The sequence below is a fragment of the Hemitrygon akajei genome, chromosome 5 (genome assembly GCF_048418815.1).
Source record: "Hemitrygon akajei chromosome 5, sHemAka1.3, whole genome shotgun sequence".
In the NCBI taxonomy this organism is placed as follows: Eukaryota; Metazoa; Chordata; class Chondrichthyes; order Myliobatiformes; family Dasyatidae; genus Hemitrygon; species Hemitrygon akajei.
This window is the reverse complement of record NC_133128.1, coordinates 129603663-129625859: the sequence shown is the minus strand read 5'-3', so window position 1 is coordinate 129625859 and position 22197 is coordinate 129603663. Positions and strand designations below refer to the sequence as shown.

Below are 22197 nucleotides of genomic sequence, written 5' to 3'. Positions count from 1 at the left end.
CAGTTTAGCAAGTAGACAAACTTGCATAGAATTTTAAACAAAACAGGCACTTTGGCCCAAGAAATCTATGCTGCTTCAACTCCTCCCAATGTATTTCATTTTCTCTATCGACATATCCTTTTGGTTCTTTTTCCCTCACATACTTACGTATTATCCTTTAAATGCATTTTTTGCTTTTTACCTCAACTATTCCATTTGGTAGTGAGTTTCACTTTATTACTATTTTGATTCAAGAATTATTATTCTTTAATACCCCAATGGATTTATTGGTAACTGTTATATATATGGCCCCTAGTTTAATTTAATTTTACATGGATTGCTTATAATTTAAGACTATAATCTGCTCAGGAAGCCTATTTGTATATAATGTATCTGCTCAGATATTAGTATCAGTGAGACAGACTACATTGTGAAAGAAATCTGTGACATACAGAATGCATTAGGACTGACTATATTGGCCTTAGATGTGCCAATCACATTGATTTAGCTTGGTTCTCACATTAGATCAGTGAGGCATGCATTTTGTATCTTTGTTCCGAACAGTATTTTTCTATTATGTTCAAAACATTAAAAAGATCCTTTCAGCTACAAAACTCAATTTACATTTCATTTGTTCCTGTGAGAACTGGATTATAAATGTTTAAAACATTTTCAAATTTATTATTTTCTCCAGATGAAGTGCATACATTGAATGCCATATTTGAATTTTTTGACAGTTTCCAAATAAAACTTGGGAGGTGTTAGCATGAGAACTTTATTGAGATTGTCAGTATCTCTTTCACTTTGCACTTAAAACTGATCCTGTGCAATGAGGCAGCTAAAATTAGTGATCATGTAATTAGGGATCCACTTGGAAAGAGTGATCACAGTATGAATGAATTCCTCATACAAATGGAAGGTGAAATAGTTCGATCGAAAACTAGTGTATTATGCCAAAACAATGGAGACTGCAATGGGATGAGGGAGGATTTGGCTAGTGTACACTGGGAACACAGGCTATATGGAGAGACAATTGAGGAACAATGGAAGACTTTCAAAGAGATTTTTCACTGTTCTCAAAAAAAATATATTCCAATTAAAAGCAAGAACAGTAAGGATGATGAGAGCCAGCCTTGGATAGATAAGAAAATAAAGGAAGGCACCAAACTAAAAGCTCGTGCTTACAAAATCGCCAAGAGTAGTGGGAAACTGGAAGATTGGGAAAACCTTAAAAAACAACAAAGTACCACTAAGCGAGCAATAAAGAAAGGGGAGCTAGATTATGAAAAGAAACTAGCACAAAAAATAAAAATGTATAGTACATGTTTTTATAATTATATAAAGCTGAATAGAGTAGCTAAAGTGAATATAGGTCCCTTGGAGGATGAGAAGGGGAATTGGGTAATGAGGAAATGGCCAAGGCTTTGAATGACCTTTTTGTGTCAGTCTTCATGGTGGAAGATGCATCTAACATGCCAAAGAGAGATGCTATGGATGTGATGGGAGTTGAGAACCTCGATACAATAGCTATCACTAAAGAGGTAGTGCTGAGCAAATTTGTCAGCCTGAAGATAGATAAGTCCCCTCATCCTGAAGGATTGCATCCCAGGGTACTGAAAGAAATGGCAGAAGTTTTGGTGATAATTTACCAAAATCCTCTGGACTCTGGGTAAGTTCCGTCAGATTGGAAGACAGCAAATATCATGCCACTGTTCAAAAAATGATGTAGCAAAAGGCAGGTAAACATAGGCCAGTTAGTTTAACATCTGTAGTTGTGAAAATGCTTAAAGCTGTCATTAAAGAAGAAATAGTGAGGCATCTGTAAAGAAATGGATCCATCAGGCAGACACAGTATGGATTCAGCAAAGTTAGGTCCTGTTTGCTAAACTTACTGGAGTTCTTTGAGAATATAATGAGCGCAATGGATAGAGGGGAACAGATGGATGTTATTTACTTGGATTTCCAAAGGCATTTGATAAGGTGCCACATAAAAGACTTATCGATAAAGTAAGGATGCATAGAGTTGCTGGGTAGGAGGTACTTTCTTGCAACCATCAGGTTCTTGAACCAATCTGCACAATCCTAATTTTACCTCAGCAACACTATGGATCATTTCTGGAGCATGGGACTGGTAATGATTTGGATTGAGGCAGATCAGGGCCTGGTATCAAGAAGCAACGTTCAACTGCAGCTGACTGTGAATAGGGGATTGCAACAGTCAGTGGCAGGGGTCTTAAATCAGCATGGTTTTAGGAAAAGAAAATTGGGTTAGACTAATCTATTGGAGAACATTTAATGGGTAAAGAGTGTATGAAGTGTATTTAGATTTTCAGGTTCAAGTTAGGAATTTGATCAACAAGGTTGAAGCAGATTGAATCAAGAGAAAATATACTAGTGTGGGCTGAGAAATGCTTCAAAGAGTCAAAAAGCAAAGAATGAGAACAAATGAGCCTTCTCAGGTTGGCAGGTTGTAACTAGTGATCTCTGTACTTGGGCATCAGCTCTTCCCGATTTACATTAAAATTTGGCTGTGTTAAATTATTCCTGGGAAATCTCTTAAATATTTATTATGAATTTGAATATTCATATAAAATCAGTGCTGAAACACATATCATGTGCATTGTAACAATTGCTATGGGTTGCAGTTGTAATTCTTTTCCAAAATCAGTGCAGATTAAGAGTTAACTTCTAATCCTTCTAACTCTGAAACACTTAAAAATTCCATTCCATAATAAAACAGAGGAGCAAGATGTAATTTTATATGACAGCAATAACTTCCTAGTACAATCAAATTCTTCCGATACATAACTCTTTACTCACAAAATAAAAATTAGATGGGCAATCTAATCCTGAAGTAATGAATCCTTAAAATTGTCTGAAAGTCAGGAGCTTCATTAGAGCATTGATTCCATAAGAGCAAATGTTATAAACACTCACTTTTATTATAACCATATTCATTATTCTTTTGTTTTGCTTTGAAAACATTTAGCAATTTCTTATTTAGGTTAAGTTATGTTAACAGTGATGTACACAGCAAGAGCTATTTTGAAAAATCATTGAGTGAAAATTTAGAACTGAACATCAACAAAATTAACAGTTAATACCTGAAAAATATGCTTCAGCAAATATGGCAAAAAAATTCCTGACCTGTTTATATCCCAAATTCGAGTAGTGTTATCCATGGAACAAGATGCCACAAAGTCACCACAGGTGTGCCAGGAGCATCCCCAAACAGCATGAAGGTGTCCTGTAAATGTGAGTATACACTCAGCTTTTGCAAAATCCCATATCTTTATTGTCTTGTCTCCACTGGAAGTAGCAAGCATATTACCACTGCAGAGAAATGAAACAATAGTAAGCAATTTAACACAATATTTCTCTGAAATTACAGCAATAAACTTCAACACAATATTTATCTTTAAGTTTGTCTTCTGCATATACTGTACTGGTACTTAATATAAAAAAGTTGGACTATGCATTTCAAATAGTGAAAGCAGACATTTATAGAATTATGAGAGGCCTAGATAGCTTATACAGCTAGAATCTTTCCTCAGGGTAAAAATGTTGACCATATTGTATATGTTGAAAATGTTGAAATGATGAGGGCATAGTTTTAAGGTGAGAGGGCGAAAGGAGGAAAGTTTAAAGTAAATATATAGGGCAAGTTTTTCTTTACACAGTGGAACACACTGACAAGGGTGGTAGAGAGAGCAGAGCTAATAATGACATTGAAGAGCCTTTTAGATGGGTAGAAGAATATGCAGAGAATAGAGGGATATGGATCCTGTGTAAGCAGAAGATATGTAGTTGAATTCAGTATTGTATTCAGCAAAGACATGGCCATATCTTCTGTTCTGTCTTCTATTTACTCTGGAATGAATTAACCATGAAATTAATTTCATTTTCTTAGAGATCAAACATTTTAAATTGCTTCACAGAAAGACAGAAATTGCCAAGAAAATGCAGTCTCAGGTTCAATCTTATTTGTCTTCAACAATGCTGGTATCATATGTATGGTGATAGAGCTGATAGAATTGTTACCCAATGAACAACTCAACTACATCCACCATCATGAAGTGCTTCAAGAGGCTGGTCATGGAATGCGTTAACTCCAGACTCCTAAACAACTTTGACCCACTGAAATTTGCCTACCGCCAAAGCTGGTCTTCAACAGGCACCACCTGCCTGGACCTGCACTCATCTTTGAAACATCTGAACATTAAAGACACCTACATTAGACTACAGCTCTATTTACTACAGCCCTGCCTTCAGTACTATAACTCCAGGCAAACTCATCTTCAAACTCCTACACCTAGGACTCAACACTACCCTTTGCAACTAGATCTGCTACTTCCTTAACCAAGAAACCTTAATCAGTAAGAAGAGGGGAAACATGTCTGTCACGATTGTCCTCAACACCAATACCCTATTCGCCTGCATCCTCAGCTCCCTACTCTACTCCCTGTTCACTCATGACTGTATGGCCAGATTCTTCTCTAATTCCATTCTTTGTATGACTCATTGACTCATATGCACAATTAAATGTAAATGAGGAAAGCTCAGAAATAATTATATATCAAATTGCCACATGCTATGAAACTGTCATCAAAATATTTCCAGTCAATATTTCTATCTCCTCCTGAACCCCAGTTCCCAGCCTTCTCCTTGTAACCTTTGATGCCATGCCTGATCAAGAATCTATCAATCTATGCCTTAAATATACCCAACAAGAAGAGCCAAAAGGCCTGTTTCTGTGCTGTAATGTTCTATGGTTCTAACAATCTGGCCTCCACATTAGCAAGAATGAAACATATAAATATATCACTAGACTTCAATCTTTCCAGACTGACATAGTCAGATATAAACTGGTAAACAAAGGAATTGATGTTACTGCATCAACTGTTGAAGAAGGATAAACCTAGAGGTTAGGAAAGCAACTAAACAAGGATTTTGACCTCTGCAGTAGACCTAATGGTCAGATCATCTGGTATGTTAGCAGATTGTTTGCACACACTTGAGACCTTCAATTATGAGTCAGGATAGTTGTAAGTCACATTCTAGACAATACTCATTAAAGGTACATAAACTTTACATCAACCACACAGACAAAAGGTGAGATAAACAATGCTCAGATACAAAAGAAGGCAATGTAATTAGATTTGGAATCATAAAGTTGCAGCCATTCTTATTAGGTATGCCATTCATGCTAGTCACTGACCACAAACCTTTGCTGCCAGTCTTTGACTCTGGTCTGTATTTCTACCAATGGCAATGTCAAGAAGACTGCAGTACGTCATCCTCCTGTCCCAATATGCATCTAGCCAAACACTGATTTTCCAGTAATTATGGTGGAGAATGTGAAATAAGTGCATAAGCATTCAAAGCAAGTATAGCTTCATAAACTGAAATGATACAAACATATGGTTGTTTGGAAGATTATGGTCCTAAGAATTACTTTATGGTAGTAAGGAGAGATTCTAAAAGGTTCATGTAGATGACTTCCAGTATTCTTAATGCAAGATATTCAGCTATGCAGTGGGGAACATTATGAGTTTGAATTTATTCATGAAATGAGTCCTACAATTGTAAAAAGTTGACATAGTGAAGATAATCAGAAGATGAAACCTTTAATGAATCTGTAGATGGATGGTATATCAACAGCATTTATTGAAGCTCCAGGATTAACATCATTACAGTTATGTAAGTCAGAGAGAATTTGAAAACCAGTTAATGAGAGAACATAGTAAAGTTGTAAATAGTTTTGAATTAATTTCACTATTTCCTTTCTTTTAAAGAAATACTGCAGTACATGTACACATGTAACATAACTGCCTGACTGTCAGGAACGCGGCCGGATGGACCCAAACGCAGGACGCAGACACTGAAATACTAGGGGGAGGACAGGATGGGGATGCGATGGCATTTAAGGGTAGAGCTGGGGTTCAGGTCGATAGAGTGTCAGGCAGGCAGAGTGGAGCGGGCTCCCGGAGTTCGGGCAGGCAGAGCGGAGCGGGCTCCCGGAGTTCAGGCAGGCAGAGCGGAGCGGGCTCCCGGAGTTCAGGCAGGCAGAGCGGAGCGGGCTCCCGGAGTTCAGGCAGGCAGACAGGTCCCCAGGGTTCAGGCAGGCAGGCAGACAGACAGGTCTAGGTGGCTAGATAGGCTGGAGGAGAGCCCTCCCTGGGTGGAAACTCTGGCCCGGGTAGGGCCGCCTCCCAGGCGGAAACACCAGAGGCCTGGGCACGATGTGGACCCCTAGGCAGGTGCGGGGCACAATCCCAGGGTTCGGGCGGAAGAGGAGGATGGGGCAAAACCCCCACCCAGGCAGCGGCAGACCGGCCGGGCCTGCCCGACGGAGGCAAAGGATAGGAATGGGCAGAACTACCGCCGGGCAGCGGCAGGTCAGCCGGACCTGCCCAACGGAGGCAAGGGGTAGGAACGGGCATAGGTCCAGGGTGACCAACACAACAGTCATGATAACAGGAAAATCGGGAAAGGCCAGCAGACAGCGCGACCGCGCGAACAACACAAACGAGTGGAGAAGCGGGACCAGTGCATGGGAAGAAGAGTGGGGGAGAGGACCAACCTGGCAGTACTGGTACGGTGCAGAGAAGCATGATGAGGAGTAGATCTGAGCCCGGGCAGGATAACAGAATGCAGAGAAGAGTTCCGAGCCGGCAGAGAACAGGAAACAGAACAAAACGACCACCCGCCAGGTCTTCAGTCCCAAGGCCCCTTATAAGCACCTGCAGCTCAATGAGTCACAGGTGTGCCTCCTTGAGCCAGGAGGGTCCTAACTAGTTCACGGGTGACGGGAGGGACAACTGCAGGACCCGGAGTCCGGAGCCCTTGGACCGGATCGAGACCCAGAACACGGATTCCGGACCGGACTGGACCCTGACACTTGACTTTCTTGATGATGTGTGTATCCTTGTGCAGCCTGAGAAGTAGCTGGAATAGATCAGAGTTTTCTATGTTTACTGCTCATTATTCAGTAGATTGTGGATGCCAATGAGGAACCCACAGGAATATACATATTACCATAGTACAATTTGCTCAGTTAGGAATTCAGAAATTATTCCCAGTGACACAAAATTTAATTTTAATGTTTTTGCAGTTACTGTATATCCTTCAATAAATGTGTATAAAGCACTGGGGCAGACAATTAACTCAATTACCTTTCATAATGATTGATCAGCATGTTGCTAATCAGATGAGAGCTGGTTATCTCCACAATTCCCAATAGGCAGTTTTTCAGAGTGGCCAAGTGGAAAACAAAGTCAGAAACTCAAGAACTCCTACTGTGCTATCCCATGGCTACACTTTGGCAAGTCCGAGCACAGGCTGTACTTTTACCTGGTCTACAGGCAGAGACTGATGTCCACAGCACCAGTGGTGAGGACTGCAAGTAAGACAAAGGAGTGCTTACAGGACTGCTTTGAATCAGTGGACTGGACCACATTCAGGGATTCATTTTTGGATTTGAATGAATGTCACAGTTTAGTGACTTCATCAAGACCAGTCTAGAAATGTGAATACCTTCAAGAACATACCAGACATACCCAAACCAGATCCCATGGGTACATCAGGAGATTGGCAATCTGCTGAAGGCTAGCTCTGTAATGTTCACGACTGGTGATCCAGAACCCTACAAAAAGCCCAGGCATGATCTACAGAAGGCTATCATAAGGCATCATTTTACCAATGGTGTACCTGGCAGGGCACTGAAACCTGTATCTGCTGTAGAAAACCTGATCCATATCTTCCTTCCTCCAACATCTATGATTTTAGTGCAGCTTCCTTTATTCTACAGTCCATTGCAATAAGGTTAGTCATTCACCTAATATTCACCAAGTCCTGTTCACCCATCATCATATAATTGCCGATGTACATTGAGTTCAGATCAAACAGCATTTCATTTTAAAATTTCTAAGCTTGCTTCAGATTCTGCTCTCAATCTTGCCCCCTCTATGCTTCTGCAGTTCATCAAGCTGTAAGACTCTCTGAGGACTCTGCAGCTCAATTTTTGGTCGGAACATGATCTTTGAATTTCATCATTCCATCACAGTTTCAGGAGAAAAGGGAGTAGTAAAATTTGGTTGTCCATATGTAAATGATGACTCCCATGCTTTAGACCAGGGAGGTTAAAAATATCTCTGCAGAAAAATTTTGCCTTTTGCACTACAACCATTTTGATTTGGGGTAGTTTTACATTGAAACTTCATTTCAGAAATAATGAAAATTCTGCAAACAAAATGAAGAAAAAGATTTTCTCAACAGCTGTTAAGGGACCAAGAAACATACAAAATTTCTCTTCTCAGTGTTAGCTCAATTTTAAACTGCACAGTGTCATTTTGTCTTAAGTTGTGCCAATCAATTTTAAACACTATATTTCTGAATCAAACAGATCAAATTTTTGCTCTGCCATGATACTGAAGAGCTGTATCAGAGTGACAAATGAACTCCTCTTGTCACTGTGACTATGGTACACTATTCCTCTTCATCTAACTCTATTTGTCTGGATCTTTTGATGCAGCTGACACCATCCTCCTCCTCCAATGCCTCTCCTTTATCATTAGGTGAGAATAAACTTGTCCAATTCTTTACTTATCTGTCTCTCCGTAATGCTGCTCTTGCACTATCAACTCTGCAATGTTTGGTTTCCTACCTTTTCCCATCTACATGATTCAGCCAAAACTACACGATTAGATTCCATGCGTATGCTCAAAGCACACTGTCCTTCATCACTATCCACAGCTTTTGATTCATCATACCATTTGTTTCACATCTAATCTTCGACAAGCAGAAATTCTTAGAAATTCCGTTGAAGAATTCAGAAGATCAGGCACTCAGGAAAATTTGCTTTTGTCACAGCGAGGGTTTAAATTAGATTAGCAGGAGACAATTTCCTCATACAGTATATAAAGGAATCTACTCAGGAATACTAGAGCTCCTTTTAGGAGATAAGGAGGGCCAAAAAACTGGAGAGGCACTTGGGAAACATTTTGCATCTAGTGACCACAATTAGTTTTAAAATTATTATGGAAGAAGATAAAACAAATCCACAGGCTATTTCTCCTAAACAGGAGCGGAATCAGCTTTGAGAGCCTTAGGCATGATCTGGCTAGGGTCGATGGGTGACTTTATTTAAAGGCAAAGGAACAGTTCTCAAGTGGGAGGCTTTTAAAAAGGTCAATCAAGAGTCCAGGGGCAGTAAGTTCCTGTTAGAGTGAAGTGTAGGCATAGCAAGTTCAGGGAACTCTGGCTGATAAGTGATATCAAGGTTCTAGTAAGGAAAATGAAGAAAGTGTATATTGCGTTTTGGGCAGCTAGGTATGAACTTGCTGCTCAACAACTATAAAAAGTTTATATTTTATATAGAAGGATTAAGATCAGGATTGAAGCGTAAATTTGGAGGAAAATAAAACAGGGTATGAGATGGATTTGGGAGGTAGGGTTAAAGATATTCCGAAGAGATTTTATTTCAATTATAATAACCATAAAAGGGTGATGGGGGAGAGACCAGGTCTTCTTAATGACCATCAAGGCTGTCTATGTGTGGAGCCACAAGAGATGGATGAGATTTATTTCTATTTATGTCTATTTCTCCTTAGCGTTTACTAAGAAGAATATCATGGATGCTAAGAAAATGAAGAGGCAGGGAAGAAATCATAGAGGCCCTTGTAAAGATATTTTCTTCATCATTAGCCACTGCTAAATTTCCAGAGACTGGAGGGTGGCTAATGTTGTTCCATTGTTCAAGAAGGATAGCAAGGACAGCTAGTAAACCTGACTTCAGTTGTAGGGAAGTCACCAGAGGGAATTTTGACAAGACAAGATTGAACATCACTTAGATAGTCAAAGCCCAATCAGGAATAGTATGCCTTATTTTTGAGTATGGAAAATCATTTGGAGTTTTCCAAAGAGGTAATGAAGGGAGACTGAAAGGAGAACAGAAGACATTGTCTATGTGGACTTTAGTAAGGCCTTTTACAAGGTCTTGCATGGCTGATCTGGAAAGTCAGTTTGCATGTGATCCAAGGGGACTGAGCAAGATGGATTCAGTATTGGCTTGATGATAGAAAGCAGGGAGTGATGGTTGAAGGCCGACTCTCCACTCGAGCCCTATGACTACTGGGGTGGTGCATGGATCAGTGTCAAGACCTCTGTTATTTTTCATTGACTTCTGGTTTAAGTTGGTGCCTGGCAAAGCACAACAATGACTTGTTGGCAGCAAAAAAAACTACTAACAACTTTATTAATCACATTTTTTTCTGGTAAATGATCACTGCAAATGATTACTGCAATTAATCTCTGCCTGTAACTTCCCTTTCAGAGCTGAGCTTTCTGTATGACCTGTATGACAGCTGAACTGTCTGTATGACCTAGTACTTTTGTGGCATGAATTGCAGCATGGTTGCATGGTGGTGTGTTTGGACAAATTGAGGTGGCAGAGTTCTGGCCTGAGAGCGAGGAACAAGCCAATATGTGGTTGTTGCTGAAGCAGACTTGTACCTGATTCAAAGTGGCAGATCTGAGGCAAGGCAGAGTCAAGGCAGCGGGGCCTAGGCCCAAGAGCCAGGAACAAGTCAATATTTCACTGACTTAAGTGCCGGGTCAGATTGGAAAGGTTGCCTGAGATCATATTGAAGCAGCAGAGCCTAGGTCTGAGAGCGATGAACAACTCACAGTTGGGCTAATTTAATTGACAGGCCAGATTGAAAAGAGCAGGTGTCATGGCCAGAGGAGAGGGACAGGCCAGTGTTCAGCTCACTGATTGTGAGGTTTACCCATCTCTGTGCTGAAATGAGGCTGTGGTCTGCAACTAACGGGCTCCTGAATTGACTGTGACTGACTTCATGGCTGGGACTCACTTTCATTGACTTCAGTTCTGAATGTTATTTGCTTACTTTTATTGTTTGCACAACTTGTTTACAATTCTGCACATTGGGTGCTTGAAGGTCTTTTTTTACTGGGTTCAATTAGGTTTCTTTTTCTTCTGGCTGACTATAAGGAGAAGTATCTCAAGGTTGTATATAGTATACATACTTTGAACTATTGAACTGATGTAAATCATTTCAATATGAATGTAGATTGCACAATGAGGAAGTTTGTTGATGATATTTAATTAGGGGCTCTTATTAATAGTGAAGCAGGTTACAGTGAATTACAAAGAGATCTTGATCAGTTAGGGAAATGGGCTGAGGAATAACATGTGGTTTTCAACTTTGACAGGTGTTTAGATAGCCAAACAAGGGTAGGACTAAGAGAGTGAATGAGGGGGCACTGAGAAATGCTGTGCAACAAGAGGACCTGGGAGTACAAGTGGGAGTTCACTAAAATGGCATACAAGTAGACAGTGTGGTGAAGAAGGCATTTAGTATGAGGGCCTTCATCAGTCAGGGCATCGAATTTAGGAGTAGGAACATCATGTTGCAGTTATATAAGTCATTGGTGAGACATCACTTGCAATACTACGTAAAACTTCGGTTACCCTGTTATAAGAAAGAAATAATCAAGTTGGAGATGGTGCAGAAGCAGTTTATGAGGATGCTGGACTGGAGGGCATGAGTTATAGGGAGAGGTTGTCTACACTCAATCTTTATTCCCTGGACTGCAGAAGATGAAGGGAGACCTCGTTTACATTCATAAAATCGTGAGAGGCATGGAAAAGATGGATGGTCACAGTTTTCACTCCAGGGTATTAGAGGGCACAGATACAAGATGAGTGGGTTTTAAAAGAGACCAGAGTGGTAGGTAACCTCTTTAGACAGAGGATAATGAGTACCTGGATTGAGCTACCAGAGGAGATGTTTGAGGCAGGTACAACTGTAATATTTAAGAGATGTTTGAACAGATACATGGAGGTGACTGACATGGAGGGTTATGGGGCAAACACAAGCAATTGGGACTCAAATGGAGAAGACTGTAATTGGCATAGAGGGCCAAAAGTCTTATTTCCATGCTGTATTACTCCATGACTCTACGATTCTAAGGGCACAGCTACCCTTGTCACAAACAACTCTTCCTAGTCACCCAAAGCAGCCCTGTTGCCTGGCATTACCTGAGGATCAATCAGCAAGCCAAGTAGAAGTTCCAGTTGTGTTCTCACTTCTTCATCAAGACAATCAACTTGCACTTCTGTGCTATTATTGGTTTCAGTGTCCTGCTGCAGAAAACATCATCCATGCTCCTTACCTGTGGTCTTGATTACAATGCAATCATGATCAGCTTCCTACCGCCTAATCGCCACAATTATTAGTTCCTACAATGCTTTGCTATCTTTACTCTGTACCATTCGCATATCACCTCTATGAAGCTTGATTTTCCTGACCTGAGGAAATAATTTCTCTGTATCAAGTCTTCTGAATCTTTTTAACAATTTAAACATTTAAAATAGACCACCACCCATCTCTTATTTGCAATGAGATATGATATAAGACAAATAACTTTCTGCAATCCGTTGCTGCAATTTGCCTTGATGTAACCTAGCTCCCTTGATTAAAGTCCAGCATGCTTCTATTTTGATATTTGTTTCCTGAAATGTTGAGTGTTTCTAGCATTTCTTGTTTCTCACTTCAGATTTCTTTCATCTGCGGCATTTAAAAAAAAACTTTTACTCAACATTTTAATCACTTTTTAGTTTGCTTTTATGGACAAACTGTTAAATTTGCATAATGCATTATTTACTTTCTCTATCTTTTTTCTCCTCTAAAGAACCTAGATTGTTATTGAGAAAATAATCATATCTTGATTTAGGCTACGGCAAGAAATCACACTTGTTTACATTGAAGTCCATTATCCACGCCACTAATAAATACAGCAAAAACATAGGAACTAAGCAGATTAACAGAGAGCACTATACAGAATATCATATTCTTCCAGTTCAGATTATTCATCTACTTGTTTTGGTTCCAATTTCCTAATTGACTTCCAGCTTAAGTTAAAAAGCTACCTCCAATCTGTGTACTTTTAATTCTTGCATGGAATCTTTGAGTGCCTTTGGAAGTGTTTAAAATTTTCTTACTTACTATATTAAATTGGTAAATAGGTTTAATATTGGTACATGTATTGAGGTACACTGAAAAACTTGCCTTGCATACTTTTTATATAGACGAATTCATTAAAGCAGTGTGTTGGGGTAGTACAAGATAAAACAATAACAGAGTGCACTATAAAATGTTACAGTTAGAGTGAAAGTGCAGAGCAAGTAAATAATAAGGTGAAAGATCATAACAAAACAGACTAAGGTCAAGAGTCCTTCTTATTGTGCTAGGGAACAGAGGCCTAGAATCTGTCCTTGAGCCTACTGCAGCAACCATTTAGGTGATACCTTCTGTCTGATGGTGATTATGGTGGAGGGTGAAGAGAGAATGACTGTTGAAGATGGGAGTCTTTGTTTATGCTGGCTGCTTTACCAAGACAACCAAAAGTGTAGCCAGAGCCCATGGGGAAACAGTTTAATTTATGTGATATGCTGAGCTGTGTTCAAAACTCTCTGCAGTATTGTGGTAAACTATGTATACCTGTCTGGACACGCCCCTCTGCTGACTGCTCCTGTGGCTCCTCCCACAGACCCCTGTATAAAGGCGATTGGGGCACTGCTCCTCCCTCAGCCTTTGACATATCGTGCTCCCTTTTCACTGTTAATAAAAGCCTATCGTTCACTTCCAGTCTCCTAGAGTTATTGATGGTGCACCAAGTATCTTGCTGTCACAGGCAGAACAGTCAGCATACTTAGCGATGATACATCAGGATAGGGTGCTTTCTATGGGGCATTGATAAAAATGGGTGAGAGTTGACAAGAACGTACCAAATTTCTTTAGGCTTATGAGGAAGTAGAGACACTGGTGAGCTTTCTTGGCTATGGTGTCATTGTGGTTAGACTTGGACAGGCTACTGGTAGTGTTCACTCTTAGGAATTTGAAACTCTCAACCCTCTCAACTTCAGGACTGTTGAAATCAACAGGAGCATGTGCACTGTCCCCCTCCCTGAAATCAATGACTGGCTCTTGTATTGCTGATATTGAGGGAGCTAGTTTTTCTATCTGCTTCCTGTACTCTGACTCATTATTATTTGAGATACAATCAGTACATGATATCACCTACAGACATGTAGGTCGAGTTACAGTAAAATCTGGCCACACAGCCACAAGTGTATGGGGAGCAGAATAGGAAACTGCTGACACAGTGTTGAGATAATTGTGACAGTGGTGTTGTCGCCTATCCTTACTGATTGAGGCCTGTTGGGTCAGGAAGTCACAGATCCAGTTGCAAAGGGAGGTGTTGAATCCCAGGTTTTGGAGTTTGGAAGATGGTTTGCTTGGAATTATAGTGTTGAGGTTGGAGCTGTAAACAATAAACAATGTCTCATTTAGTTGCTTTTACTGGCCAGATGCTCCAGAGGTGAGTGTAGGGCTAGGGAGACGGAGTCTGTCGTATATCTGTTTTTGCAGTAGGTAAATTGCAGGGGATCCAAGCTGTCTAGGAGGCTGGAACTAACACTTGTCATGACCGGCCTCTCAAAGCCCTTCATGACAGTGATTGTCAGAGGCATCAGGCAGTAGTCATTAAGGCAGGTGACCTTGTTTCTCTTAGTTACAGAGATCATAGTAGCCTTCTTAAAGCAGGTGGGCACCTCAGACTGAAGCAAGGACAGGTTATACAAGCATCTGCAAATACCCTCAATTACTAGCTCATCTGCACAGGATCTAAGGACATGTCCAGGGACACCATCCACATCAAATAGTTTTTGCAAGCTCACTCTGCAGAAGTTTGATCTTATGTTTTCAATGATGACCGTGGGTTCAACTGTATTGGAAGCTGTGGCATGGACATTTCAATGCCCTTCTGTTCAAAAAGTGCACAGAATGCATTAAGCTCATACGCTGTTGTTGGTGATGCTACCACACTTAATTTTGTAGCCTGTTACAACAATGTAAGCCCTTCCATAACTGATGCTTGGTCTGGGACTTGATTTTGGGCTGGTTTTGTTATGTGGTGTCTGTAATAACATTACGGAGATTATTTATCAATTTTCTTCTAAAGGTTAAGGTCACAGACTATATTCTGCTGGGTTAGTCAAACATCCAAGGATTCAAAGACTCAATGTACATTTATTATCAAAGTATGTATGCAGTATACAACCTTGAGATTCATCTTCCTGCAGACCTTTCCCTTGCAAAACTATGCTGACTTTTTCTAATTCTCTCACATTTGTTTTGGCGCTCAGTCAGTCTTTCTCCACTGGCAGATTATAGATCTTCCTCTCAAATGATATGGAAACTACTGACTTGAAGTTAACACGGCTTCCTTCTTTCTGCCGTCCTACTTAAATATTAGAGCAATATTAACAATTTTTCTAACAGTAGAATTCCTGAATCAAGAGAACTTTGAATAATTATGCATTACATTTGTGGAATATTCTTGTCTCATTTTTTCAAATGTACAGAATGGAAGTTATCATTTCCCACATATTTATCAATCTACATTTCTTTTACTTTCTTCATTACCATTTTCCTTTCTAATGTTGAATACAGTTAAGTTTTTCTCATTAATTTATTTTTATTTCTTTTTAATAACCAGATACGTTAGCCTCTTTCTCTTATGTGAAAAAGTGCACATATTGCTATTCAAATCTGCTACTCATCTTTTATCCATTACTACATGAACAGCATCTTCAATGAATACAGGAACCAGACACCTCAATTATTGTCTGCTGGACAGTCACACCAATCCTGTAATGTCTACATATATTCCTGTCACATGAGGATGAGGTCAAGTAAGTCAATCCATTTTGTTGATCTTCAACAATTTGCTGATTTGGCCAGTGGGGATATCAATAAACCACTTGCTGGATTGCAAATTATATTTCCCCATCTGAAATGCACTTCATCATCTAATTATCATGATACTTCATTTATATGCATATTGTACAGATTTATTGGTTGAGGATGGAAGGAAGGTGCGGCTGGAGGGTGGAGATATATTTGCTCATGTTTCTTCCAAAGCCATTGTAATAGAGTGATTGATAAATTCTCCCAGCATCATTTATATACCAGTTCTGTACACTAATGATGGGGATTAATGGGTAATTATATATTTATCAACTGTAACTGTGTCAAACTTCTGATGGACTAGTGCGCAAATAGCTCCTGCAAATTTATCATGATATCCAGCTGTAAGTGAGGTGTCTTTTCAGGGTTAAAACTATATTCCTTGATCACACAAGATATTTAGTCTGTCAAGTTTTTGGAGTGGTTTGTGTCACAACCATGGATTCGGCATCGCAGTAGATACAGCAATTGCACTTGTGAATCTGCAAGTGTCAGCTGATTATTATTTCATTGTGATAGTATTTAACTCCACGCTTGTCGTTGTAGAGCTTGTCGAGACTTGGACACAGCAATGCTTCATGCCTGCATTCCGCCTAGCCCAAGAAATTGGACTGTTGAGTCAACTGACTCTGAAGACTAGCGATAAGGGTCTTGGTCCGAAACGTCGACAGCGCTTCTCCCTATAGATGCTGCCTGGCCTGCTGTGTTCCACCAGCATTTTGTGTGTGATATTCATTTTATTCTTGGTTGTTCTTTGCAGCCTCAGTGTAGGCTTCCTTTTCCATTTGGAGCTTTAGTTAATGGCCCTGGTTTAGTCCAGTGTTTATTGTTTTCTTTTCCCTTTACATTGTTCACATTAAAGTCTGTGAACTATCAACCTATTTCAGTGTCTCTCACTCTGCACTTGGGCCATATCCGAACCTGGTGATAGGTTTGATACAACAGAGTGCCTTGCAAGGGCCCTTATCTGGGAAATTAAGCAGATTTAGAATATACTCGTAAGAATGGGAGAACTCCCAAAATGTACTCAGCTTAACACTGAGCTCACCCAGAAGCTCTGTTTCCAATACCCTGATATGCGTTAACCACCAATTGTTCTTGGGCCTGATGATTCAATATTGGCTCCGAAACCAATAATATCTTGATTCAAAATTTTTTAGTTTTTGTATTGAAATCCATGCATGGTCTCGTCTCCTCTTGTGCTTCTCTGATAGCTTTCACTCAACCATTAACAGCTCTTTAGGTGCTCAGTTCTGGAATACTATCAATATTTTTTTTGCATTGGAAAAACATGGTTTTTTAAAGCATGGTCTGCATGACTTTGTGCAGATCAGGTCATGTCCCATGAATATAACTGACTTTTTAAAAGGAGGTAACGAAGGTGATTGATGAGGGTAGAGCAACGGGATATTGTCTACATGGACTTCAGTAAGGCATGTAATAAGGTCCCTTGTGGTAGCCAGATCCAGAGGATTAAGACATATGGAATCCACTGCGACATATTACATAGGATACAAAACTAGCAAGGCGATAGAAGACAGAGAATAGTGGTGGAGGTGTGTTTCTCTGACAGGAGATCTATTCTAAGTGATGCCCCACAGGCATCAGTGCTGTAAATAATGCTGTGTGTGATAAACTGCATCTTAATGATTTTGATGAAAGTGTGGATGGGCTGATTAGTAATTTTGCAGACAACACAATAATTGGTGGAGTTAAGGATAGTGAAGAAAGTTGTGGAAATATACAGCAGGATATAAATCATAGAACATAGAACAGTACAGCAAAGGAACAGGCTCTTGGGCCCACAATGTTATGCTGAACCAATTAAATTATTAACAAAATGGCCAACTAAACTTATCCCTTCTGCTTACACAATGTTCATCCCCTTCCATTTTCCTCACATTCATGTGCCTGTCTAAACATCTCTTCAATGTCCCCAATGTATCTGCCTCTACCAGCATTCCAGGCAGTACATTCCAGGCACCCTTCACTCATAGAAACATAGAAAACCTACAGCACAATACAGGCCTTTCAGCCCACAAAGTTGTGTCGAACATGTCCCTACCTTGGAAATTACTAGTGTTACCCATAGCCCTCAATTTTCTAATCTCCATGTACCTATCCAAAAGACTCTTAAAAACCCTATCATATCCGCCTCCACCACCGTTGCCGGCAGCCCCAATCCACACATTCACCACCCTCTGAGTAAAAAATTTACCCCTAACAGCTCCTCTGTACTTACTCCCCAGCACCTTAAACCTGTGTCCTCTTGTGGCAATCATTTCAGCCCTGGGAAAAAGCCTCTGATTATTCACACGATCAATGCCTCTCATCATCTTATACACCTCTATCAGGTCACCTCTCATCCTCCGTTGCTCCAAGAAGAAAAGGCCGAGTTCACTCAACCTTTTTTTTATAAGGCATGCTCCCCAATTCAGGCAACATCCTTGTAAATCTCCTCCGCATCCTTTCTATGGTTTCCACATCCTTCCTGTAGTGAGGCGACCAGAACTGAGCACAGTACTCCAAGTGGGGTCTGACCAGGGTCCTATATAGCTGCAATATTACCTCTCAGCTCCTAAATTCAATTCCACGATTAATGAAGGCCAATACACCATATGCCTTCTTAACCACAGAGTCAACCTGCGCAGCTGCTTTGAGTGTCCTATGAACTCGGACCCCAAGATCCCTTTGATCCTCCATACTGCCAAGAGTCTTACCATTAATACTATATTCTGCCATCATATTTGATCTACCAAAATGAACCACTTCACACTTATCTGGGTTGAACTCCATCTGCCACTTCTCAGCCCAGTTTTGCATCCTAGCAATGTCCCCCTGTAACCTCTGACAGCCCTCCACATTATCCACAGCACCTCCAACCTTTGTGTCATCAGCAAACTTACTAACCCATCCCTTCCTTTCCTCATCCAGATCATTTATAAAAATCATGAAGAGTAAGGGTCCCAGAACAGACCCCTGAGGCACACCATTGGTCACTGACCTCCATGCAGAATATGACCCATCTACAACCACTCTTTGCCTTCTGTGGGCAAGCCAGTTCTGGATCCACTAAGCAATGTCCCCTTGGATCCCATGCCTCCTTACTTTCTCAATAAGCCTTGCATGGGGTACCTTATCAAATGCCTTGTTGAAATCCATATACACTACATCTATGCTCTTCCTTCATCAATGTGTTTAGTTACAACCTCAAAAAAATCAATCAGGCTCGTAAGGCACGACCTGCCATTTACAAAGCCATGCTGACTATTCCTAATCATATTATATTTCTCCAAATGTTCATAAATCCTGCCTCTCAGGATCTTCTCTATCAACTTACCAACCACTGAAGTAAGACTCATTGGTCTATAATTTCCTGGGTTATCTCTACTCCCTTTCTTGAATAAGGGAACAACATCCACAATCCTCCAATCCTCCGGAACCTCTCCTGTCCCCATTGATGATGCAAAGATCATCACCAGAGGCTCTGCAATCTCCTGCCTCACCTCCCACAGTAGCTTGGGCTACATCTCATCCAGTCCTGGAGACTTATCCAACTTGATGCTTTCCAAAAGCTCCAGCACATCCCCTTTCATAATATCTACATGCTCAAGCTTTAAAGTCCACTGCAAGTCATCACTACAATCACCAAGATCCTTTTCCGTAGTGAATACTGAAGTGAAGTATTCATTAAGTACCTTTGCTATTTCCTTCGGTTCCATATACACTTTCCTACTGTCACACTTCAAAGGTCCTATTCTTTCACGTCTTATCCTCTTGCTGTTCGCATACTTGTAGAAAGCTTTGGGGTTTTCCTTAATCCTGCCCACCAAGGCCTTCCCATCGCCCCTTCTGGCTCTCCTAATTTCCTTTTTAAGCCCCTTCCTATTAGCCTTATCATCTTCTAGATCTCTAACATTACCTAGCTCTCTGAACTTTTATTCTCTGTGTAAAAAAAAACCTGCCTCTCATATCTCCTTTAAAATTCCCCTCTATCTTAAATGCATGCCCTCTGGTATTAGGCATTTCAACCCTAGGGAAAAGATACTGTCTGTCTGCTCTATCTATGCCTATCATCATTTTATAAACCTCTATAAGATCTCCCCTCAGCCTCTGCTGCTCCAGAGAAAGCAACTTAAGTTTGTCCAACCTCTCATTATACCACATTCCTTCTAATCCAGACAGCATCCTGGTAAACCTCTTTGTATCCTTTCCAAAGCCTCAACATCCTTCCTATTATGGATGATGAGAACTGTATGCAATACTCCAGATGTGGTCGAACTAAAGTTTTATAAAGCTGCAACATAACTTCTTACCTTTTGAACTCAGTGCCCTAACTAATGAGGGCAAGCATGCTATATGCCTTCTTAACCAGCCTTTCTACCTATGTAGCCACTTTCAAGAAGCTATGAACTTAGACCTCAAGGTTCTTCCACACTATCCACAAAACTACCAATCATTGTATCATCTGCAAACATACTAACCCACTCATCTACATTTTTATCCGGGTGATTTATATACATGACAAGCAGCAGAGGTCCAAGAAACACCTCTAATCACAGACCTCCAGCTAGATTTAGCCCATTTGATGACTACTCTCTATCTTCTATGGACAAGCCAGTTCTGAACCCAAATGGCCAACTCACCATGGATCTCATGCATCTTAATTTCTGATTGAATTTACTTATTTGATATTTTGTAACTCCAAAACATAAAACTAATTGAAAGCAATACACAGAACTGGGAATAACACGTCTGTTTTGTTCTTATACCTCTAGTGAGATGTGTACATATGACGTGCTGATATAATGATGTATGCCATTCATGTACTTTTACACTATCCTAAAATTAATTAAACAATATAATTACAATATTACTGAAATATTAAATACACAACTTATACCTAGGACTTCAATAACTTCCCTACCACTGATATGAGACTCACCAGTCTATAGTTTCCAGGATTATCCCTGGTTCTATTCTTAAAGAATTGAACAATATTAACTACTTGCCATTTCTCCAAGACCACACCTGTGGCTAGAGAGAACATGAAGACATTGATCAAGGACCCAGCAATCTCTTCTCTTGCATCTCTCAATAACCTGAAGTATATCTCATAAGGCCCTGGGGATTTATCCACCATAATGTTCTTTAAGAGACACAATACTACCTCCTTGTTTACCTTGAAATGCCCTAGCATATTAATATGCTTGGCAGTGAATCATTATCCTTCATGTCCTTCTCTTTGGTAAATACTGATGTACTCATTAAGAATCTTACCCACATCCTTCACATCCAGACCAATGTTTTCCTCTTTATCCTTGACTGGCTCTACCCTCTCCCTAGTTATCCTCTTGCTCTTCATGTAGGTATAGAATGCCATAGGATTCTCTTTACTCCTACTTGCCCAGGATATTTCATGGCCCCTTTGATCCCAATGATCCAGTAATCAGAAAGCTTACCCCCTTCATCAATTACTCAACCATGCATTCACCTGCCAAATCATCCTATTCTTATCCTCACTGGCAGAGGCAGCAATCCAGATATTACTACCCTGGAAGATCATCTTTTCTCTCTTCAGTATCTCTTCCCATTTCCAAACCTATGTTTTTGGTACCAATATGTACCATGACTTCTGCATGCTCACCCTCCCCCTTTAGAATGCTGTGGATCCAACCTAAGACATCCCTGACCCTGGCATCTGGGAGGCAATATACCAACCGGGTGTCTTTTTCACATCCACAGAATATGATGTCTAACTATCGAATCCCATATTACTATTGCACTCCTCTTCTCCTCACTTTCATTCTGATCCACAGAGCAAGATTCAGAGCCACAGACCTGCTTGGTGCAACTTCTTCTTGGTAGGTTGTACCCGCACTGGTATACTTATTATTGCAGGGAACAGCCACAAGGGTACTTTGTACTGGCTGTCTATTGCCTCTCCATTTCCAGATGGTCACTCAGACACCCCCCACCCCTGCAATTTAGGGGTGACTAACTTCCTGTAGTTCCTATCTGTCACCACCTCATTCTACCGTATGACCCGAAGGTCATCGAACTAGAGCTCTGATCTCTAAGGAGCTGCAGCTCATTGCACTTTGTGCAGATGTAGTTATGAGGGAGACTGGAAGTCTTCCAGAATTCCTACATCTTACACAAAGAATATACCACTAACTCTGGATCCATTCTCAATGCAATTATGAGGCAATTCAATGCATTTCACAAAAGGTCAAGAAACAGCTTAGAGATTAGATATACTAAATGTATAGGACTTGACAGTATCCTGAGTGTACTGCTCCAGAACTAGCTGTTCATTGAGTCAAAATATTCTAGTGCAAGTGTATTAACATCTGTTGGATGATACAGAAATTTGCTATATAAA

At 40.4% G+C, this 22197-nt stretch overlaps 1 protein-coding gene across 2 annotated transcripts in view; it reads right to left on the bottom strand.

The window, feature by feature from the left end:
* Window positions 1–22197, bottom strand: part of spag16 (sperm associated antigen 16) — a 773550-nt gene that overhangs the window by 380113 nt on the left and 371240 nt on the right. For both annotated transcript variants that reach the window (XM_073046458.1, XM_073046459.1), the window contains one exon: window positions 3127–3312. In XM_073046458.1, coding sequence (XP_072902559.1) covers window positions 3127–3312 — 186 coding nt within the window. The remainder of the gene's footprint in view (window positions 1–3126; window positions 3313–22197) is intronic.